Below are 25,086 nucleotides of genomic sequence, written 5' to 3'. Positions count from 1 at the left end.
TAACTGTACTGAGCTGTACTGATCTATGGCTTTAGAGATAGAAAATAAAAGGACAGTTTCATACTATGTCCTTTTAGCAGAATAATAGTAGCAGGTTCACCACTAGGACCTCTGGGTTTCTCAACCACGGATCCTTGAACAGATTTACAATACCAGACATACATTCCCTCCCAGAGAGAAGGTAGGCCTGGAATCCCATCAGAAAGCAGTTGGTTACCCCTATAACATTTGTGCCACTATTTCCTACCCTTCATTAACACTCTGAAAATGTATTTTTTCTTTCTTGTTTATTTTTGTTTTTATTTATACTATAATATTATCTCATTGCCTCCATATCTCTACCTAGTCTTGATTTACTCCCCCAAGACTGGTCAACTCTCGGTTTAAACACAGAGAAGCTGTGAGAACAAGGGCAGCACAAGGAGGAGATTTTGCAGACAGACAGACTCAGGGTTTATCTGCTGCGTTACCTAGGCAGGTCGTAGAGCTTATTTTCTTACATACTTTCAAGGTCCATTTTCTTCCTCCTCCTTATAGTATGCTATTTATACCTTTTATATTTCATATATGTATACACTATGTCAATCACATCCACCCCATTGCTTCCCTCTAACTCATTTGCATGCCCCATCTCTTTCCCAACTTCATTTCCTTTGATAACTTAGAATCCAGTTATTGCCATTTGTGGGTACCTTGATGTGAAGCCATCATTGGGTATAGGCCACATGCCCAGAGAAAGGTGACCTTCCATTCTTCAGCATTCATCCATTTCAGTATCTTCTTAGCTAGGAGCGGAGCCTCAGATGCCTACCTCCATTCATAATGGAATGTTTTTGTTTTGTTTTGATTTTTTCCCATGAGACTCCTCTGAGTTGGCATGTCCCACAGGTACAGAACACTTGACCCAATCAAACTGTACACACCAGGATGGAATTTCAACTGGCATGATCTTGTACAAGTAACCACAACTGCTTTGAAGTGATGTGACAACAGCCACGTCTTGTTTAGAAGACACATTTCATAGCACTCTTGCCCATCCTCCAATGTAGAACAGCTTTTAGGTTCAAGGTTAGATGCTTAGTTTTGAGATTATAAAGGAAACACAATCTTGTTCCCAAGGCATAAAGTAGATACAAAACAAACAAAAACAAAAAGACCCAAACTGTAATTCAGGAGACAATGTGATAATTTGCAAAGCTAAAGTAGAACTGAATTACTGGGGAGCTAAATACTCTTAGCTTAGGGATTTACTAAGACTGAGGAGAGATAAATAAAGTATAGAAAAGTTATAAACAATAATTGAGGGAGATGCTGTAAGATCCATTTTTGCCTTATTTAATTCATATTTTAAACAAATTTTGTGTCTAGGGGGATGGCTTAGTTGTCAAAGTAATGGCCACATGAGTATGATAAACTCAGTTCAGGTATCCAGAATCCATCTAAATATAGGTGTTTTAGTATTCATATCTGTGAATTTAGCATTCTTACAGGGAGATGGGAGGTGGAGATAAGGAAAGTCCTGAAGTTCGTGGGCCAGCTGGTCTGTCTTCTGCAATGGTGAATAAGAGACCCTGTTTCAACCAATGGGGAAGATGAGCATCAATGCCCAAGGCTGTCAGCTCACTGCCACATATCTGCCGTGGTGTATACATGTTCACATTCCTATACACACACAAACACACACCATATAACACATGCAGGCACACATACACAGAGACAGAGCTAATGATCTCCCAGATGTTTCCATTCACACTTGTTTATATTTTCTTATTTTGAAATTTAGGATAGATAAGAGGTCTCTTGATGCGAAAATAAATGAAAATTGAAAAGTTATTAGGGTGTGATGGGGGGAGGCTTTTAAGGGACATCCTGGTAAAAATATTTCAAGCCTATGTCTTTATTTGCCAATAAGAAGATCCCATGGTGAGACCCTAGAGCACTGTAACATATTAAGTAATTAAAAGTGTCCAGAGTTTATGAATCATACCAGGACTACAGAGGAAAACATTCTAGTGAATTTGCAGATTTTTAAATAAACAAGAGTAGAAACAATGTTTTCCAAGAGATCTTCTTCCTATCATTGAGCCAACTGCTTTATCCCTTGCAAAGCGGCTTCCTACTGAGAGATTATCACAAGGACTGTTGAACCCAGTGGTCCTCAGCTCACCACTGCTGGGCTTGCTGCAAATTTACGGCTTATGCTAGAGGTCGGCAGAAAACTTGGAGCAAGATTCCTTCTTCACTTTTGTGGAATCTTATTTCTTTGGAAATCTATCATCTCCCTAGGTCATTCCATTTCAAAATGGAGAGGCTCTATGTTCAAAGTTGAGACCTAAGAGTTTATTTTATCCTGTGGTCGGGTCACAATATGCAAATCGTGTGGAATCGGGTGCAGCATTTGCTTTGTTCCTCTTAGTGCCAAAAAGTAATGGGCTAGAGTGCCTCACTGAAATCATGTGGTGGGGGAGGGCAGAAAGGAGAGCAGGAAGAGAGAAGGAAACTGTCAGTAGTCTAATGATCTTACAACACTGATAATGGTAGCCTAAGATACAATCTACAACTATATCAAGGAAGCCAGGCAATCAGTGAACTGACTAGACTCGCAGCAGGAAGCTGGCAGAAGCTGGTGTCAAGTGTGACTGGCACTGTGAAAAACAAAATAGCAGAAATCGGGTTCCTTAGCCCCATCTCCCACCCCACTGTAGGAATGTGGAGTTTATAGACATGCACGAAGGCACCTACATTTCCGCGGGTTTGGGATATTTGAACCAAGGTTCTCCCCCGCTTCTGTTAGGTCAAATATGTCTTACTTTTCCTGGGAACTTTTCTTTTCTAGCTGAGCTTGCATCTACTCAGATGATCAGAGTTCAGTCTAGGAGTCAACAATGACTTCTATGTTGCCTCCTCCTCCTTTCTCCCCATTCCTAACCTACTTTCCAAATCGGTCTCCTGGTCTTGTTGACCCTGATTCTGAAATGCACAACAAATCTTATCGCTTCTATTTTCACTGCTAAGTCACTTTCACCTCCTGCCTTTAACAGTTTCCTGAAAGACTCCCTTCTGTAGTGGCCTTTTTTTTTCTTTCAAACATTGGATCCAATTGCAGCCAGAAGAATTGTTCAAATTTAAATTAGGGGATTGAGGACCCAGCTCACTGATGAAGATCACTTGCTGTGCAAGCGTGAGGACCTGAGTTCAAATTCCCAATGCCCAAATAAAAAACCAGGCATGATACAGGGCAGCAGTTCCCAGCCTGTGAGTCACATCCTCTATGGGGATAAAACGACCCTTTCACAGAGTTACATAAGACAGAGTTATCAGCATGTGAGATATTTGCACTACAATTTGTAACAGTGGCAATATTACAGTTATGAAGTAGCAACAAAAATAATTTTATGCTTGGGGGGATCACCACAGCATGAGCAACTGTATTATGGGACTGTAGCATTGGGAAGGTTGAGAACCACTGATGTAGGGTATCACTAGCCCTACAAATCTTGCCTCCATGGGCCAAAGTGTGATAGGAGAAGGCCGAATGGTGGGTGATATGGAAGTCCTGAGAGGTAAGCATGGCGGTTGTGAGGCACTGATGTTCTCTAGCACGTGGAGACACAAATGAAGGAGAAATGGGGAAATGATGTTTTTATGATGAGCGCGTTAACTTCAGATCAGACATTAAGGCCATACGGATCTGATATTAAAAGTACTGGTTTTATAACATCCTTTGCACTTTTGGTCTCTTTATCCTGAACGTGCATGTCTTGAAATGTTAGTATGAAGGTCGTTGTATCTTATCAGTTACATATAGTCACCATTTTACAAGTCAGGAACTCCAAGTCTGAAGATGTCTAAGGTTAGGGTTAGGTTTTGAAAGGTTTGTCAATGTTAAACTGACTCTCAGAACTCAGTCCCTTTGTCTCCATCTCAACATACTTTAAGAATACTGTTATCGGGCATTGCTATTTGTCAGTACGTTCATTTTTTTTGTTTGATTTTATCTGCCAAGTATGGATTTTTAAATATTTACTCATTCTTTTTTGTTTTCTTTTCTTCTCTTTTTTGTTTTTTTGTTTTGTTTTCGAGACAGGGTTTCTTTGTAGCTTTGTCCTGGAACTTAATCTTGTAGACCAGGCTGTCCTCAAACTCACAGATATCCGCCTGCCGCTACCTCCCAAGTGCGGGGATTAAAGGCTTGTGCCACCACTGCCTGGCCTATTCATCATTTTATTGCAGAAAAACAAACATCATGTTTGTGACTATTCAAAAAAAAAAAAGCCAGGCATGTAACTCCACCATTCAGTGTGGGCTTGGGGGTGGGACAGTAATATTGCTAGAGCTTACTGACTGCCAGGCTAGCCCCAAATTCAGTAGGCAATCCTGTGTCAAAGGAATAAAGCCTGAGATTTTAGTTTCCTCTGACCTCTCCGTGTGCACATAGGGATGAGCATCCAAGCAAACACTTACAGAAATATATAAAGACACAAAAGCAATAATGTATTAATTATACACTGGCTTAACCTTTCAAAGTTTCCTGCTGCCTTTGGAACTGTATTTAGATGGAATAATATGCCATCTATGGTCTTATATCATCTGGCCTCTGCATACATCACCAACTTCTTCCCATCCTTCTCCCACTGGAGTACCATTTCAGCCAAAATGGGCCCCTTTGGAGTCCTCCAATATGCTCACCCCATGGCCTTGGGTATTTGCACACTTTGCTCTTCTCAAACATATTTCCTCAGAGAAGTCTTGTGTGACCCTCTCACTGAGAGCAGGAACTCATGGCAAGAACAGAATGTAGAGAATTTTTTTCTGCAGCATTCTATGAAGTAGCCACTCCTTTGTCTTTGCCTCTCATTTATAATTACATTTTATCAACTTCAACTTGACTTAATTCTATCCCATTCTAATTTCCTCATATGTGGAGTCTCTGCAAACACTGGGGCCAGCAGAGAATCAGGCTTTGTGAAGCTAGAAGGAAATCCTATTTACAATGAGTCTGTATATGGTGTTGGTTCAGACTTCTAGAGTCTGATACCCAGAATTTTATTTTAGTTACATTTAAGCACAGCACAATTTTGGAGAAAAGTTTCCTATTGATAATTGATTCAATCCCTTGTGTAGAGCAAAGCTTAAGACATGTCTAAATAGATGTTTTTTACAAAGTGACTTCTTCCATGAAGATGGATTCTATTGACTGAGAAAAATTCTGAAGATAAAGGTCTAGAGAGAATGACTGAGATAACCATAAGGTCTGTGGGAGTCAAATGTGGCCTGGCCCTAAGGCTAGCACAGAGGTTACCTAGGCTATTGCAAAGTACATGTGACATCCCCCGTAAGGCTGTGTTCTACTAACTGAGAAACGATGTTCAAGATAAACGTCTAGGGAGAAAGCATCCTGGATAAATATGGTATCCTGAGGGACTGAGTGTAGCCTAGCCCTACCAATAGTGCAGGTCACTAGGTTACTAACTATATCCATTCCCAACCTTCTGGGCAGAAAAATGGGTTCTGTTTAATCTTCCTTTAAGAGACAACCCTGCCTGTCTACCATTCCTGGTTTCCCTAGGGCTTATTTCTGAGCACAAGGACCTCAGGCCCTCTAAACATAGAGAACTGAACTCTCCCGAAATGTAGGTCGTCTTCCTTAATTTGTCTGTGGCTCTTCAGGTTTCCTCACCTGTAACGAGATGGCAGAACCCATGAAGAATCTTTGCCAGTTTGCTTATCTTCTCCACAATGTCACATTGATTGCATGGCTTCACTGTTCCTCATTTACCATTTGTTAAGCCTTGTAGTTGTCAGTGCCCTAACGCTGAAACAGGTGAGTAGCTATGTACTGTTAGCGCACAAAGTACTGAGGTTGATGGACAGTCCCTAGAAGAGGGTGAGCAGTCTGTTGCTGAACATGTTACTCATGCTGGGCTCCCTGGAGTTTTTTGGTTTTGTTTTGTTTTGTTTTGTTTTGTTTTGTTTTGTTTTGCCATGGTGCGTGTGCTCAGACTATAGAGTAGGGTCACTTGTCTTTGGAAAGTTCCTCAGTTGTCCCTGAGGCTTGAGGACTTTGGTGAACATGAAGTAATCTAATTGAGCTGTTTTGCTACAATAATTTCATATAATCTGGTTGACAATGGTTTTCCTAGGAGAATACATGCTTTAGAAGTGAGCGTATGGAAATCTGCTGAGTTTATACTTACAAAGGCAAACCAGATACTGCCTCTTGGTTTTTTTTTTTTTTTTTTGTTTTGTTTTGTTTTGTTTTGTTTTTGGTTTTTTTTTTTTTTTTGGATTTTTTAGACAGGAAACAAAAACGCTTCCCTGTCCTTATTCTCCTCCTTAAGTTCCTTTCTTTGCCTTTGTTTCACCCGTAATAATCTGTTTCCTCTGGGAAGGATGGGTGATAAACTCTGTTGCTCTGGGCTCAGTAGAGATCTTGTCGCAGCTAGGTGCTGATGAAATAAAGGTAAGTGTTTTCTTTATCAATGTCTTTGTTTTGCTTTTATCTAACACAATAATTTGCACATGCCATGTATTTATAGAATTATATATACCTTTTTAAGAGAGAATGTTTGCATTTTTTTAGTGGATTGTAGGACTTTCTTTTAGATTCACGTGGAACGTGGCTCCTAGGGAAATCAAGGTATCATTTTATCTTTTGCATAAATAGAGAAATTTAGGTGAAGAAAAGTCATGTTGGTCACCCCTTTCCTCCCCGACACAATCAAAAGTCCCTGAACGTTCCCCTCCCACTTTTGAAAACAGCCCTTTGTGGCAGATGGAAGGAATCTCTACTGCCTGCATATGAGCAAAACTAATGGGTTTAGCTTAATTTGGTGAGGTCATAGAAATAGATGAATAAAAATGTGTATTTGGGGTAACCTGTAGTTTCTATAGCCATATTGTTCTTAGAGGAAATAGCAAAATCATACAATATTGTCTGTTTTCTAAAAAGCCAAACTAGGTTAAAAATGATTAAACTAAAGCCCACGGTTTACAGGTCTTCCAAGAGAGGGAAGAATTTTTTTGATACCTGAGTGTCATCTTCCTCCAAGCAGCCAGCAGTGATTTTTATTATAATGTTTTGTTTTGATTTTATTATTAGTTCTTCTTGCTTAATGACCTGGCGTTTCTCTTGGGTTCAAGAAAAGAATCTGTTTGGTGTTTTTCAGCTGCTATTTCTTGGTCTCTGTTGTCTGCTTATCAGAAAATTAGTCCATGTTCCAATGCGCAAAACCTCCCGTCAAAGAGGCAGTGCTAAGTGAGATAGTCGCAAGGCCAGAAGGAGTGGACATGCTGTTGCTACTACTCCAAATAATCGTAAAAGGACTTTTTTTTTTTCAGGCATGAAGAATTCAGTTCTCTACTCTTACAAAACTCTGTATGTCAGAACTCTTCCTCTGTGGTTCTCCTCTTCATAAGTATCATGATCTGGGGAAGTCAGCTGATGAGAGTGGATTGGGTTCTTCTGTTTAACTCTAGCCTGAGTTAAACTCTAGTCTGAGCAGCCTAAGGGGAATCATAGGATTTCTTGGGATCAATATTTCTTGTATACCCTGTGAAAGAAGGGAAACATCAACATATACATCCAATGTGAAACCCCACTTCAGATCAAAATCATCTTACTTATTGAAGAGACAACAGCGTCGGAACATTTATGGGTCCGAGGTTGCTAGTTCTTGGTAGTGACATTTTCAATTCAAACGTGAACAATGTCCTTTTCCTTCTTCTTCCTTTTGGGGGACCCTCTACCTACCAGAAAGAACTCTACTCATTACCCACTGTTGCTGCTTTCTGGCTTTTTGACTGATTCTGTCCAATTTGTGGGTGGGGGTTGAGGTGGGAATCCTCCCTGGCCTAGATCTTTTCAGCTTCGCAAGCTGAAGTTTGTTGTGTTTCAACATTTTGCTTGTGTTAGCATCAACTTGTGTGGCTTACCAACTCAGTCTCCTTTGGGAGTTACAGGTTAACTTGACACCCCCTTCTCACTTTGCCGAAGCTTGCAGCTGAATGTAAAAATCACTTTTCATTAGCATGGTGACTTGGCCTGTTGGCTTGATTAAGAATAAATGCCATTGGCACTTCACTTACAGAATATGGGCTTCATAAAGGCTCGCTGAGGTTTATGGGTTTGCTGCTTGAAAGTGAATATTGGCGAAGATTCCCTGTCATTTTAATGAAATTGGTGTGAATCTTTTTCATCCACTCTTACAATAATGTGAATTAGTGATGTTGGAAATAGCGGGGCATAAAAAGTTTCACTAATCTTTCCATAAATGTAAGTATAGGACATTATGTTCTAATGCTTTAAAGTTGAATGGACAGTTGAATATTTGTGTTTGAACCTGGCCACCCCACATGTTTGCTGGATACCTTTAAATGCTATACCTGTAAGATGCTGGCTTCATTGAAAACACTTGAGGCAAAAATAAAGCTTCTTTTACATTTCTGTAGCTAACACGGTGCTTAGGTAGCAGTGTCCCCAACTGACTGTGTTTGTGCTTGTCATTCTCTCTTTTCTCTTGTCCCCAGTCTTAAAAATTAACTGATGTGAAAAAAATTGCCTAAAGAACAGATGTTCCCTTGGAGGAGAGGTTTTAAGTAGCCCGTATCTGTAGCAGTTCTGCCTCTATAGCCATGTTTCTCCACATCCGTCTTCTCTTTGTTCTCTCTTAGTGAAGCATTTGTACGTAGAATAAAGAGGATAAAAACATAAAACACAAAGGCAGATTTGTTTGTTCTAAGAACATCCACTCTTCTTATAAAAAGCACCCACATGATGTCATCCATTTTCTCCCACTGCCCTCTCAGTGGGAGGGTCTGAAAGGGGACACTGCGTCCATCTGTGGCTTCAGTTGAAGGAAATAATGAATGGGTCTATTTAGTGATTTGAAATGTAGAGGGGGATTCCATTTTACTGAGTAAATTCAAGATGGCGTTAAGAAGCAAGTATGATATTAAGTAACAGTTGTTTCTTAGCAAATTCTTCTCTGAAGAGTCATCAAGCTATCTGTGTGGGATTTGAGGCTCACTGGATCCACCCAAGTTTCATCACTGATGTTCAAGAGTCTTTCTCCTTTGAGTAGCATGTTGGATGGTGGATAAATTCCAAAGGAAAAAAAAATATATGCTTGTGCCGAAACTAAAATAAAATTCTTCACGCTAAAGCCTTTAGTTTTCAAGGGGAAAGATCTCCCAACCTTTACCTCTATAACCCTTAAAGCCAGCTGAACTAGGAATATTAATTACTCAGTATTTAAAAAGTACAACTTATAATTACCTAAAGATTTCTGCCTGAGTTTATTTTCTTTCCAAAATAAAGTATCATAGCTTTCTCTTACCTATTTTAATATATTTCAAGTTATTTCAAGCACAAAGCTGTGCACATATTGACTGATTCGTTCAGCATTGCTTAACCATCAGCTTCCGCATGGATGAGCTCTGTGCCCTAGAAGGAGAAGCTTGGTCCAAGTCCACAGCTTCTCTGACGTGTTCTTTGTCTTCAGATTTTCATTTTGGGTCCATGATGATACACATTTCTGAAGTTAGTTTCTTTCCTTTTGCTAATGGCAGCATCTCAATGCCTTGTGTTTCTCTGTCTTGCAGTCTTTTGCTGTTAAACACCACAATTCCTTGCTTCCCAGGCCCTTCAGAGGGTCAACTTGAATTTCATCTTGTCTTAACATGGGTTCTCTTGAGACTACTAAATTGACTCCTTTACCTAGTGGTTCTTTATGTGAAACACTGTTTTGAGATTACATGTTCAATATGGAAATTTATGGTATTTCCTTCTTTGGATCTTTTTAGTTTTTTTGTTTGATTTAGTTTTTGGAGGATGATGAACAGTGAGAAAAGCCTGGGTCCCCTTGTGTTACCCAAGGGGTATTGATTACAGTGTTTAAACCTAGATACAATTTCTAGTGTTGCTTACTTTTTTGGTTGCTATGGTTGTTAAATTCTGATAGGACTGTGGGTTAGTGGAAATGGCAAGTTAAGGTAATAGAATTTGTAGAGCAGTTTCTTACACATTTGGTAAATATTTTGTAAAAGCCACACTGTTGCACTAAGCTTAAAGAAGCAAGTGACTAATAAAAATTAAACGATGATGAATTTTTGGTATCTAGCCTTACCAAAACAAATGCCCGCTGATTAGTGATCACTGTAAATCTTAAGTGTTTTTAGTATTTTAAGACCTCATAACTATGCATGAAGGAGGATATTATTTCCTTCATTATGGATGAATGTCATTCATGTTTTGATTGAGATGTCTGCTTTTGGAGATTAATATAGAGGGTTTCATGGGAACAGTAGCAATAGGATCCGTGGCTGTCCTGGGTCATGTGCACCAGTGTGGCTTTGACAAACTTTATGCCCTGAGCAGTACTCTGATACCCGGTTCTAACTTTTGACCCTTACCACCATTCTTAGGCAAAGGACCTGAGACCCTGTACGCAGGTCAGAAGCTCAATGACAATGAGTGGCACACCGTCCGGGTGGTGCGGAGAGGAAAAAGCCTTAAGCTAACAGTGGATGATGACGTGGCCGAGGGTAAGTGTGACTGTGGTGGGCTTTGTCTTAGCTTTTACTGTCTGGACTGTCTGCCATTCCCCTTTTGGAAGTTTCTATTCTCTTTAAAGGAAGTAACACATCGTGTTTTCTATGGACAAGCACAGGCAAGGCTAAGTATTTCCCCTTACTCTGTATTTCACAATCCTTTCCTTCAGCTTGTGTACAGCTAGCCCACTACTGCAGTAGCCTTCTCATCAGACTCTCTCTTGGGTATGCAGTCTATGCCCAGAGAACAGGTGTAGAGTTATATAGACGCCTCTGTTACTAATAATTAAAAATGCCTGATCAGTCACCCTCCCCGTCTGCTTGCTGCACCAGCAAACAAATCACTCTTTAATAGGAGGAAATGGAGAGCCCAAAAATATAGAATGTCACAGAGAACGTAACAAATACTAGAAGAGCATGTGGTAGGAGGTGCTGGACATGTTTGTTTTAATTAGCCATTCAGTTATTTAATTGTTATTCATTAAGTACCTGTTGACAGAATTTTCTGTCCTGCCGGGTTCCGCAGCCATTCTGTCCCGAAGAAACACACAGAGGCCTGCATTAATTATAAACTGGTTGGCCTGTTATCTCAGGCTTCTTATTAACTCTTGCATCTTAACCCATAATTCTTGTCTGTGTTAGCCACGTTTTATCAGTGAGGCATTCTCATCTTGCTTCTGCTGCATCTGGGTAACAGCTGCAGACTGAGACTTTCCTCTTCCCAGAATTCTCCATTCTGGTCACCCTACTTATGCTTTCTATTTGGCTACTGGCCAATCAGCATTTTATTAAACTAATGAAACTGACAAATCTTTATAGGGTACAGGACCATTGTCCCACAGCATTGTTGTGAGAGGAACTGGCACATAGTGATGTTTAACCAGGCAAATCCTTTATACAACAGCTTTATGTTTAGGAAGGCAGTGTGTGTGTGTGTGTGTGTGTGTGTGTGTGTGTGTGTGTGTGTGTATATGTAAAGGAACACTGAGAGTCCCACACAATATGGAAGTGCTTCCTACTTGCATGCTATCCGTCAGCAATATGTTAGAATAGTAGGAGATAAGATAAAAGGTGTGTAAAAATTACCCATTTTTCTATTATTAAACCAATTGAGTAGATTAGGAGGAACTCTGGTATTTGAAAATGTTAAAAATATGTCTTGACATTCCCATGTAGGTGAGTAGGAATATAATTGTCAATCAGTTGAGAAAGCAACCACCTGGGGTGGGGAAATTAAGAGTGGCTAATGAAGGTAGACTCAGAATTTGATGGATCGTTTTAATTAGTCAGGCAATGATCCCGAGTTCATTGCCAGCCAAGTATCCAAGCACATAGTGTGCCGAACTCACATCCTAGAAGAAATTAAACTTGAGTCTGCACAGGGCAGTTCCATGGGACTCTGGTGTCATCTGATCTAGCCTGGACATTAACTCCCTGCAGGACGTTTGAGAAGCCACTCACTATTCTTGACCCTTGTCTAATTCAGTCTGCAACCTCAGCTGTGGCCGCCAGTGTCTTATCCGAAGAGTGGGACAGAAGCCTTGGGTTTAAAACAGTCAGTGCCACTAAACTGTCCTATGCTTTTTGGATAAATATACAGAATCCCCTTTTCTTCATTTCTCCATCTTTAAACTTGAAGTTTTGTGATTTTTTAGGGTCCTGTCAATCATAAATGTTCTGTGACAGTGAGTCCTAAAATTTAATTTTGATTTATGAGCCCAAGATTCACTACTTCTAGAATCTTTAATGTAGTGTAGTGTGTGTGTATGTGTGTGTGTGGTGTGTGTGTGTGTGTGTGTGGTGTGTGCGTGTGGTGTGTGTGTGTGTGGAGAGAGAGAGACAGAGACAGAGAGACAGAGAGACAGAGAGAATGTAGACAGAAGAAAAACACACAGCATATATCCAGTCAGCTTTAGATGCGGTGCTAGCTGTTTTATGATTATCTGTTCCTTTAATCTTCAATAATTCAACATACTCTTTCAAAATAAATGTCCCTATTGTCGTTTTACGGAAGAGGAATGGGGAAGTTAGAGCTGTGTAAGTAAGCTTCAAATCCACGTCTGTGTGATCCCAAAGAAGGAAGCAGTTCGCTGCACTTCATAATCCATCAAAAGAAAATGATTTCTCTTCCAGCACAGGCAAAGCATAATGAATGGCTAGGGTGAGTTGGGGAATACATCTCGGGATGCCGACCCCGGCGCTCTGTCTCTTTCCTCTCAGAGACACACCAATTATCAAAGACACAGCTCAGTCACTGGAAGGACTTTCTGACCTATGGGACCTCAGGGTAACTTAATGGTATGAAATGAATATAGAAAATGAGATAAAAAACCGACTTTGTTGTTTAGAAGCAATTTTCAATTTGCATTAATTATTCAAGCAGTCCCCATGAACTGTGAGATCAGACAGTAGCCTGCAAATGCTGTGCTTGCAGGCAGCACTAATTCCTCTGGATTTGGCTGGTTAAATCCCAGGACAGAGTTTACAGCATGGTATAAATAGCTGCCACTAGGTGGCACTCTCACCCCAATCTCACTCAGCAGTGAGTTCCTTTTATTTTCCTTGAAAACCCCAAACCACAGGCCCTGAGAATTGCAGAACTAAGGGTACAGTAATCCCTTGCTTTGATCATTGTTCTTCTATAGAACCTTTGGAATAAAGGCAATTATGTACTGTGCTTTCTATTAGCACTAACAATTAGAGCGTGGGGCTAAGCCTTGGCATGTCCAAGCCATCTAGTAATTTTATTTGAAATTAATGAATTCTTTCATTCTCAGCCATACCCCCTACTTCAATGCTGCTGGAAGACAGCAGCTGAAAAGCAGAAAGGAATCTGGGAGTGAAAAAGAGTTTGTTTGTTTGTTTGTTTGGTGTTTTTATTGTTGATTTTTTTAAAAACAGTGGAAAGGGGTTTGGGAATATAATTTTAATTTAGAGAATTCATAAAATCAGGCAGTGACTCTAAAATATACATGGTTCTAAGTGATGTCTTGTTGGCTTACTCAGTAATCCTTCCCATGCTGTTTAAGGTACCCCAGTGTGCCAGATTTCTAACTAGGCTATACAAATGACATATAGAATAGGTCAGGCTCGTTTCTCACCAAAGGCCAAGAAAGAAATAGTCTCCAGCCTGGTGGTTTCCATTTTTTTATCATACAATCATATTCTTGGAAAAGTACTAAGTTCAGTTGACAGTTAATAAGTCTTGATTGATTGATGGGGCTAGATTTCTATTATTAAGGACAAATTAAAAGAACGCCTGACTTGGTTTGTGTTCCTCAGAAGAGCGAGCTAAGTGCTCAGATGGCACACTTGGCCCAGGACTTCTTGCTCCGGCTCAAACTGACTTTTCTCTCACCCACCTACAGTCTGAATAAAAACATCCTTTCTCAAAATCTCCCAACAGCAATTTATTACTCGTGTTAATAAAACGTCGATAAGGTGTGAATCAGAACTGTTAGGTCACAAAGTGAAGTTCTTTATTCAAGGCTCATTAGGAGGTATTCAATAGCTAGTGCACATTGCTAATCACCAATAACTGAATATGCACTAATTGCCTAATATATTTGGCTTCGGAATTATTCTTAGAATAAGGCCTTTTTATGGAACACGTTTTTTAAAAGTGCTGAGAACATGGAAAAAAGTGTTACGATCCAATGGGGCTGGAGAATTGTGACGAAAATGTAAAGTCCCTAACTGAGACTTTATAGACCTCCCTTTTCTGAGCTACTCTTCTGTGTTTAGAAGTCATAGAGGACCTAGTGCCTTCCCTCAACATTTCCCAGTGTTATTATTAATATCATCATCATTATAATTTATTATCATTATTATTTGTTTGAACTCTTATTGTTGGCCAGAATCATATGAAAAGAAAAGTGGCCACCCAAATTCTTCCCTTCAAGTTAATGCCTCAAGTATGAGCCCACTGCATGTCCCCCCACCATACCACTGAAACTTGCCAGACTCAGCCTTCCCTGTAGGCCATGAGATATCCAGAGCACTAGAGTGTACCATTTGTAAAATGAACTTCCTAGTAAAGTAAATGAACAATGATTAAAACATTCAAAGAAAGGAAAAGAATAATATCTAGTGGCCCATGGTTATAGTCCTAGGCACTTTCTAAAACTCTGTGCTGATGCCCTTAATCCTGACCAAGGCACACTCATTTCACAAATGGAAAATGGAAGTGTAAAAATGTTAAGAACCTTGCCTAAGGCAACCAAGTGAAGAAGCTGTGGATCTGGAGTTCAAATCCGAAGAAGCTATCCCCAGAGCCTGTACACTCATTCTCCACGTGCTCTGGCATCATGGGAAATTGCAGATCTGGCCAAAGTTCTCCTGGGGTTCATATTTTCTTCATTCTGAAGGATACTATGCGACTGGCTTGTCACCTGCTGATGAATTTATGGAAGTGACTAAGGACGAAAGCCACAGGGCTTTTGTAGGAAAGATCGCTAATTATCTTGAATTAGGTGGAATGGCATATGGTACCCAGCAGAAGAATGGACTCTATTACAGTTAGTACATGGCAGTGGTAGCGGGTCAAGTCCATCTACTGCTCTTTTATGGGCAAGGATATGGAAAATGCATCAAAATTTTCTTTAAAGATATTAGAGTATACATATAAAGAAGTGGTCTGTGTGCTGTGCACATCTGGATTCAGTTTGAAGGTCCACCATACCAACCTGTTGGGACCTTAACCAAACTGCTTCACCTCTGAACACTAAGTTCCCTTACCTCTAAGACACAATGATGCCATCAATAACTTAATGCTTATTGTGACACATGTCATAGTCGGGAGCTTAGCACAAGACCTTGCATATAGAGATAGTCCTCATGTCTCTTTATTATCTTTCACTCAAGTCTTTTGTTTTTCTTTCCTCTGGAATTCTAGAGCAGCCATTCTGAGGTATGCATATACCTATTGTCATGTGAGAAAAGTTTGGTCTACACTCAAAGTTCAGAAGTTGTTGTCTTCTGCAGGGTTCTCAGTTACTTGTATGGATTAGACCACACATGGACTTGTTTTGTCATATTTGACTAGTTTGATGGAAGTTTCAAATGTCAAGCAGAGTTTTTTAAAATTTTTGTCAGATGCAGTAACATAGGGTATTTTGGCTTGGTTTTAGTCTGTGTAACAGGTGGGTGAGTTTCTTTAGTGAATAACGGAACCAATTCATTTCTGATTTGGGGACCTGAATTGCTAGATCCCCCACTGCCCTAGACTTGTAGTGGATCTTTTCCCTGAGTCATCCAAGACCCTTAATCAATCTGTGGCTCTGGGCTAAGCTCTTGAATTCCCTTGTTTATTTCTTTTTTCCTTCCTCCCTCCCTCCCTCCCTCCCTCCCTCCCTCCCTCCCTCCCTCCCTCCCTCCCTTTCTTCCTTCCTTCCCTTCCTCCCTCCCTCCCTCCCTCGCTCCCTCCCTCCCTCCGTCTCTCCCTTCCTTCCTTTCCTCCCTTATTCCTTCCTTTGTTCCTTCCTTCCTTCTTTCTTGTTTATTTATTTATTTATTTGAGGCAGGGTTTACTTGTGTAGCCTTGGCTGTCCTGGAACTCGCTCTGTTGACCAGATTGGTCTCGAACTCACAGAGATCCACTTGTCTCTGCCTCCCAAGTTCAGGGATGAAAGGCGTGTGCTGCCACCACCATCCAGCCCCTTGCTCTTTTCTTGTCCTACTTATCTTTTTACTCTGCCTCTTTTTTTTTTTTTTTAATCTCATCCAATACCCTATGTACTTTTATTCTGCTTTATAAAACTGGTAATTTTCTTGGTAGGCAGACTTTTCTCAGTCCTCAGTCCTGAAGATAAAATTTTGCAGAAATCTCTCAGCTGAATTTAAAATTGCCTCTGATTCCTTTGGGAACTCTTTGGATCGCATGGGGTTGCCTTTGCTTTTAAGGGTTTCACTCTGAAGTTTCTGTGTGGAAGGGTATGAGTGAGGGCACAAATAGTAGCATCACCTCCCTGCAGTTCCTCTGGCTCCATGCAGGTCTGTGGTCCCTTTCCAGACACTTTCTATACTGGCCCCACACCTGCTATGAAGAGATAGGGCCAAGTGGAGTTGGCTGCTTTTGTCAATCGCTTCACTGTTTAAAAACGTGAGGATTTTAGGTTGTGTTCATTTCATGACTAGTACAATTGTCAATATTAAGTAATTTCATGTCCTAATTCCTTTCCCTAGTCATTCAATTGTTAACAAATTTATGTCGCATTTTGATTTTTGCTCTAACTACAACTTATGTATTTAACGAACACCATTATTTTATTTTTGCTTATATTAAAAGAACAATTTGACACTCGTTGTCAAAACACCATGAAGAGGCTCATCAAATGTAAGCCCTGATTTCTGTGCTCATTTGCAAATCTTTGAATCACTTCTGAGCTTGTGTCTGACGAGGTAGAATCTATATTTAAAATCCAAGGAGAGGGACTAAATCTTTCAGACATGGTTGGATCTCTTAGACTCCAGCTAAGTTACCCAAGAAGACAAATGCGCACCCTTCCTCTTTGACATTCAAATTCTGGACCAGTAGAGAGCAAAAGGAAAGTAAGATGAGTAGACATAAAATGCCATTTATCAGTGAGGCATCTGATAGTAAAACAACAGCGTAATTTGACTGAGCCAAATTAAGGAGAAGGCCACTTTGTCTGGTGGAACTGATGACTGTCATGGGGTCCATGCCATGTTGTCTGTGGGAGAAGCAAATCTCATAAGACTCTTACCCCCAAGAACAGTTTGTCTTAGCACCTATCTCTTGAACCTTCATGTTTGTTTTTATGTTTCAGTTTTGAAATTAAAACATAATTATAGCACCTCTCTCTTCCCTTTCCTCTCTCTAGGCTCTCCCATTTACCTTCCCTGCTCTCCTTCAAACTCATGGTCTCTTTTTCATTAACTATTAATATAACATACACATATACGTGTATCTTCCCTAAAAATGACCCGCCGATTGATAACTTTGGAACTTTCTGGAAAGGCCTATTTTCAGGGGTCCTTGGAGTGATCAACTGTGAGTTTGGTGCTCAGTTGTTCAGATTATTGGACGTAGACAAACCTTCCAACTTTCTAGCCTTCAAGAACCACAGCTTTACTCTTTAGATCAAAGTCTAGGGCTATGTGAATAGAGATGAATTCTGTAGCCCCACCTGATTATGGTCAACTTTATCCCGTCTGCAGGATTCAAGTATAAGCTGTCGCTTTGGAAGGCAACAGAAAGTATTAGTTTTAGAAAACCACAGTTAGTTGTTTTGTAAGTACCAAGTAATAACTTACTATAAGAAATTGTTGGTCAGGGAAAAAAATAACTTCTTATGATTTGTATTTAAGCTTCCTTCCTTCCTTCCTTCCTTCCTTCCTTCCTTCCTTCCTTCCTTCCTTCCTTCCTTTCCACCTTTCTCTCTTTCTTTTCCAGACACTGGTTTTCTCTGTGTAGCCCTGACTGTTCTGGAAACTCTCTCTGTTCACCAGGCTGGCCCCAAACTCTTGTAAACTATGGCTGCAAAGAAAACTGTCCATTTTACTCCCTGATCCCTGCCTCTGCTTCCCGAGTTGTTTCTTGAATGAGGACAATGAATAGTGATGCCCTTTCCCTTGGGTTCTCTGTTTGCTCACGGTTTTCTTTTCTTGAGATGGCATTCTCAGCAGCTGACTAAAGTCACGTGTCAGGAGAGTAGCTTGGGTTGAGCTACTATTTCACTTCCTAACTGAGCTCAGACCAGGTGCTACAAACTATCACGAGTATTGTGTTTTCTGGGACAGAACTCAGAAACTTGGAACACGATCCTTCCGTAAGATAGAGGAAGGTGGCTGTGATAAAACAGTAACTTTCCCCCATTGCTACCTCATTTCTGATTATACGGTACCATGGTGGGAGACCACACCCGCCTGGAGTTCCACAATATTGAGACCGGTATCATTGACGGAGAGCGTTACACTCTCTGTGGTCCCTTCCAGTTTCATTGGCCATCCTTCAGGAGCCTCATGTTCAATGGCTTGCTCTACATTGATTTGTGCAAAAATGGGGACATTGACTACTGTGAACTGAAGGCTCGTTTTGGGCTGAGGAACATCATCGCTGACCCTGTCACTTTCAAGACCAAAAGCAGCTACTTGACCCTTGCCACCCTCCAGGCCTACACCTCCATGCACCTCTTTTTCCAGTTCAAGACCACTTCAGCTGACGGCTTCATTCTTTTCAATAGTGGCGATGGCAATGACTTCATTGCAGTTGAGCTGGTCAAGGGGTAAGTAGGAGAAATCACTTAGTTGATACTGGCAATGTTACTGAAACAATGGCTATGAGGAGAACTGTTCATTTTACTCCCTAACCCCTGCCCTCGCTAGTACCCTCCTTGGTAATAAAGATCTACACAATGACTAGGGCTGGAAAGGACAGGGACTCAAGATTATTTAATGAAATTCTACTAAGTTGATATCATAGATCTTTTAACTATGAATTGTTGTCCTTTGATGCTGTTGTAAGGTAAGCTTATTTATATTCTACCATGTCTAGCATAGTTTTATGGCTATGGTGTGTATTATACAGGTCTTTGATGTATTGCTAATTGTGGTCAGCAGATGCATAGTAAGAAATGAAACCTAGTTATTTTACAACCCTACTAATAGCATTACAATTTTTATTTTAAGGGGAAAGCATTGATATGATCCCCCCACTACCCAAAGCCATGAAATTGAGTTTCCTGAATTTAGGGACATCGAAGAGGTTAACATTATAATATTTAAACCACTTTTTGTCCCCCCTATTCTGCTGTAATATATTGGAAAGTAGTGAAATAAGAACAGAGACAGAACTGGGGAAGTAGCTTGGCTGAGTGCTTGTTTACCATGCACAAGGTCCTGGGTTCAATCCCAGCACAGCATACATTGGGTGGGTGTGATGGCACACACCTGTAAATCCAGCTGTGGTGTGATAGAGACAAGAGGATCTTGTTTCTGTGAGATGGCATTCTCACCAGCTGACTGAGGTCACGAGTCAGGTGAATAACTTGGACTGAGTTTCTACTTCACCTCCTGACTGAGGTCAGAAGAAGAGGTGTGTGCTATAAACTATCGTGAGTCTTAGCCAGTCTCAGCTAGATAGCAAATTTGATGTCAACCTGGGCTTTATTTGAGGTCAACAACCTGGACTATGAAGATCTTGCCTCAAACAAACTAACAAACAAATACACTACTCAATCTTGATTGAGTTTTGTTATTATTGTTCTCGTGTTTTGTAGGGTCTCTAACTGTACCACTTCTTAGATCTAGATATTCCTGTGAAGGATTCAAGAAGTAGACTTTTGGGCTGGGTGTGAGTACATGCCCATAATTTCACAATATTTGAGAGGAAGATTGTAAGTTCCAGGCAAACCTACCCACTATATTGTGAAGTCTTGACTTAAAAAAAAATACAACAAGTGAAAGAAGACTCTATCAATCTGTGAACATGGAATTGAAATAAAGTATGATCAAATAATTATTGAGAATTCTTTTCAGTGTATTTAATTGCTATGTTAGGCCAGGTCTGCACTTGAGATTTGAAACTCCTTGTTTTTGATATATATATATATATATATATATATATATATATATATATATATATATATATGTGATTGCTACTTAACTACTTCATGGTACCTGAAGTGATTGTGTGCTTTTTTTTTTTTTTTTTTTGTCTCTCATAGGTACATACACTATGTGTTTGATCTTGGCAATGGTCCCAATGTGATCAAAGGCAACAGTGACCGCCCCCTGAATGACAACCAGTGGCACAATGTTGTCATCACTCGGGACAACAGCAATACCCACAGCCTGAAAGTCGACACCAAGGTAGTCACTCAGGTCATCAATGGTGCCAAAAATCTGGATTTGAAAGGTAATTCTCCTACAAAATCTTTTATTTTTATATCCCGTCTCTCAACAGAAAAGTTGCTTCCGTGGGAAAGCTCCAGGTTAGGGGTTCCAACAATATATTTTTGTAGCACGCATTTTGCATAGGAAAATTGTTGATTTATACCATAAAGCTGCTTATCCATGCCTCAAAATGTTTCATGATCTCTGATAATATTAGGAATGTGTTTTGGTGGTCTAAAAGATGAGGTGATAAGTCAAGGCTATGTCAAATGTAGGAGGGTCCCTAATAGAGGGGACAAAGATCTAGATGCAGCTAAGTCTTTTCTTCCTGAATAACATAACATTGGTAACAATGTCTCAGCTGTACTTAGTAATACACACAACACACACCACACACACACACACACACACACACCACGGAGGATAGTTGGTCATTACTCTCATTATGGGTTGTTAGACCCTTGATTGGATGTCTGTGAAACTTTCAACGTATTATTTCTAACAAACACAAAAACTACTAAATATATGGTTGTTCAGTTGAAAATGTGGTTAATCTTTACGTCTTGTAATTAGAAATCTTCATACAGCTGATATGGTGATTCAGACTTTGAGATGTGGAACACAAAATGAGTGACCAATCAATATATTTAGGTTAATAGTTTAGAAAGTCTTGCAGTTATTCCTATTTTAGATGATCCCTCCACCCCACTGTTGTGTTATCATCATTGAAGGAATAATTAGTCTAAGGTGTTGAGCCTTAGTGGACATGGCTGCCACATCCTTTCTCTACTCCGTCTCTTTTACGCTGTGCATTTTTTTTCCTAGGTGATCTCTACATGGCTGGCTTAGCTCAGGGCATGTACAGCAACCTTCCGAAGCTCGTGGCCTCCCGGGATGGATTTCAGGGCTGTCTGGCCTCTGTAGACTTGAACGGGCGCCTGCCTGATCTCATCAATGACGCTCTCCACAAGAGCGGGCAGATTGAGCGCGGCTGTGAAGGTAGAGCCTCTCTTCTTTCGAATGCACAGTCTTGCCACAGCATCAAGCCTCCTTGCTGCTCTGCCAGTGCCTCTTTCCTCAGTTTACTCATCCTTTGTCATTCTCAGTCACCACCCAACAGTGCATCCTAATCGGTGTCCTCTTGTCACTGGTGGAGTATGCCAGACATGTGCCATGAGTTCTAACACGGTTTGGTGGCAGATGTCCTTCCAGGTTTATAGACTCGGTAGTGAAGTCCCTTCCCTGTCATGGGCATCAGGCTTCTCCCAATTTGTGCCTTTATTTTCAGAATGGCTGAAAGGGTGCTGGAGATTTATTTTAATAATGGCAAAAGTCAAAGAGTCCAGATTGGTGTCACGATTTACAAAACTGCTTCCTATTTTGGCCAATAGTAGCTGGAATCTTCAGGAAAATCCATTGGGAGACAGAGAAATGATGTCAGAATATCATGATGATGGAAGGAAACATTTATTGAGTACTTACTGGGTCAGGCTCTGCTTGTCAGTCTCCAGTGTGATGTAGAGGTACAGCCTCACCTCCCATGTTAGGAAGACCTGGACTAAGGTCCAGATGACATTTGGTAATTAACTTAAACACCTAGATCTATCTTTCCTTTCTTTGTGAAATGGGACGAAAGTAGGCACATTCAAAAGTAATTGGCAAAATCAGAAACAAACAAAATGCCTGATACCTAGTGGGTACTGGATAAACGTGGGATTATTGTTCCTGAATATTATCTCATGTGAGACACATAAGAGCACTGCATGTCTACGCACGCTGCACAACAAACCATGCTCAGCCTTGTTTCTGTAGACACTGAAAAGAACAAGTCTTTCCAGAGCGGTTGATGACTGTAAGAACAACTTATCTCCAGCCAGAAGAGGGCAGCAGTGAGCACATTCTGGGTTTACTCCTGCCTTCAGTTGGCCAGAGGAGAGACTGCATGCAGGTCATCCACATGCAAAGGAGTCTTTGCATTCTTTCCTCTGGCTGAGCCTTATGGTCCTTTGTGCAATGTGTTGTGTTTTCTTGCATTCATTTTTCATTTCCCATGTCAAAACCGTTCATTTATTTTCTGTGTTCCAGTTCATGAACACTACTTTTAAAGCAGCTTCCATTTGAGTAAACTGATTCCCTTAAAGCGGAATTTTGCAAGTGCTTCTCAGGCTAACTTGTGCTAAAAAAAAAAAAAAAAGATGTTTCCCTTTGCCTGAGTTGGTGGTCTGTGTTGGACTAGTATCATGAGGGTGACCCCTATGATCTGCTTTCGTTTTTCCTTTAACCAAGAATACATTTTTAATTTTGATGCCCATAAATATGGTGTGTGTGTGTGTGTGTGTGTGTGTGTGTGTGTGTGTGTGTGTGTGAGATGGGCAAGAGGCTATGAATCAAAGGCACTGGAAGTAGCCATTTTGTGTTTTCCTGAAAAGGCTGCCCAATTTCATTCAACTCAAAATTGTTTTTTGGACTTACTGGTCTCTTCAGAGTTCTTCAGATGCTGAGGACGATGCAAGGATAAACGAAGTATTTGATATCACATTAAGAATCTTACTTTCGAAGGTTCGGGGTGACAGTAGCTGAACTTCTTTTAGAAGGTACCAGAGCAAGTGAAAGTCTGAAATTACACACCAAAAAGCACAAGGCAGGGCTAGAGAGATGGCTAAGCAGTTAAAAGCTATCCTGCACTTCCACAGGATTCAGATCCCATTCCTAGCACCCAGGGAAGGTGGATCACCACCACCTGTTACCCTTGGTCCTAGGATCCAAAATTTTTTTATTGTATCACAGGCACTGCATTCACATGCATGCACACACATGTACACACACACACACACAATTGAAAATAAAATCACTTCTTAAAAAACACAAGGCGCTACTTAAATAGCATTTTTTAAATGATGTCTTATGCTATTCAGGTTGAACAGTTAAGGAGAATCTATTGTATGATCCCATAGAAAGGTAGTATCAGGGGCAGTGGAGCTGTGACTGCAGGTAAAGGACACGGTGTGCAAGCATGAGGAGCAGAGCTCAGGTCCCTGGCCCCCACATAAATGCTGGGTACCTAGGGCAGCTCGTCCACAGTCCCAGAGCACAGGAGGCAGAGATGGGATCCCAGGAGCAAGCTGACTAGGTACATTAGCTGGGTCAGCAAGCTTTGGGTCCAGGGGAGAGACTGCTGCAAGAGATAAGGTACGCAGTCATTGGAAGAGATTACTGACGTTGCCTCCTGGCCCGTGTACATGTGCTTGCACATACGCAGCATGTGGACACGTACTCCTACCACACACATGCAAGAAAAATAAAGAGAAAGAAATGTAGCGTACGTCATACATGCAATTGAAATTTTCCAATGGTTAGATTGTAAAATGTGTGAAGTAACAGGAAAGTAGTTTACATTTTATATTTTATCTTAGTTAACCCAATATAGCCGACATATTAGCAATTCAGTGTGTGTAATAAAGTGGCTAATGGATATTTTATATCCTTTTGAGTACATTAAATCTTCAGAAGCTTGTGTCCTTTATATTTGTAGAAACACCTAAGTTCACAAAAAGCCCTTTTGAAGCTCCCTTGCTACGTGTGTTTCTGTATCGGAAGCACAGCTCTATAGACGATGAGGAAAGGAAGCTACAGGACTGGAATCAGACGAGGTTGAAATTGGCGATTACAAAATGTAAAGAGAGAAGAAGGGAGGCTTGAGCCCTCCTCAGGAGAACTTTAGGGGAAAGGGTGAGAGCGGAAGCAGGAGGAAGTTACCCATCCCTTCGGGAGAAATGTCCCCAGGCTGCCCTGCAGCCCAGTACCAGCTTCTGTGTTTCTCCACATGCATTATGGTGGCCTCCAGCCTCGCTCTAAGTACTATGATTGCTCAGAGCCGGCTGCTGAGACTGGATGGCTCTCCCATCCATCGACGGCAAAGCCCGTGGGTCTAATCACATGCACTCTGTTGCCATGGCGATAATTATGATGGTTGCCCACCAAGCACTAAGACTTCCCTACTTGGTGGGATGAAGTGGAGGATGAGGACCAAGCGGGGGAGGGAGGTCCTTGTTTATTGTACACAAATGACTTAGATAATTAGCTTAAGTGGCCAGGAAAAATGGCCCAAAAGTAGGTTAAGGCATAAATTACTATCATTGATAGTTTGCAGCATTGTGAATAAGGCCTCAGAGAAGATCCTGGGAACCTTTTTAGGGTTTTTTTTTGGAAACGACTTTGTGAAAGATAGCAGCGAAGAAAAATAAAGGGCCTGAAACCTTGGAAAGACTACAAAAGATTCCATTGTCATGACTCTTGCACACAGCAAATGACTCCTGAGACTATCTTAGGGGATAAGGTACAGGGGACACCTGGAAAAGAGAGCATGCAGTTTGGTGTCATTTTTTCATAGAGAATAGGGAACTAATTGGGGACGGGATGTCATTACCAAAAGCCTTGACCTGGATCTACTTAAGATGGTAAAAATGTTGTGTGTTTATATATGTAGGTTAAAGCAGACTAAAGTATAACGTATGTTCTTGCCAAAGTCAGTGGCATTGATATTTTAAAATCTTTTAAGATTCCCTAAGGAATAAATGCATTATTTTCTACAAAGAATTTATGTAAGAAATAAAGAGTTAGATATTATTTTAAAGTTTACGAATTTGGTATTTTTTATTTATGTTTTTGGGTATTTGGGAG

The 25,086-nt window shown here is 40.7% G+C and overlaps 1 protein-coding gene across 1 annotated transcript in view; it reads left to right on the top strand.

Moving 5' to 3' along the window:
* Window positions 1-25,086, top strand: part of Nrxn3 (neurexin 3) — a 1,492,393-nt gene that overhangs the window by 667,221 nt on the left and 800,086 nt on the right. The window contains 6 exon segments of the mRNA XM_038336206.1: window positions 10,426-10,544; window positions 18,412-18,486; window positions 18,488-18,520; window positions 18,523-18,797; window positions 20,238-20,428; window positions 21,232-21,405. Of these exon segments, the coding sequence (XP_038192134.1) occupies window positions 10,426-10,544; window positions 18,412-18,486; window positions 18,488-18,520; window positions 18,523-18,797; window positions 20,238-20,428; window positions 21,232-21,405 (867 nt within the window).

Source organism: Arvicola amphibius, chromosome 7 (genome assembly GCF_903992535.2).
Source record: "Arvicola amphibius chromosome 7, mArvAmp1.2, whole genome shotgun sequence".
Lineage (NCBI taxonomy): Eukaryota > Metazoa > Chordata > Mammalia > Rodentia > Cricetidae > Arvicola > Arvicola amphibius.
Note: the sequence above shows the minus strand (reverse complement) of the source record. Positions and strands in the feature narration are given on the sequence as shown.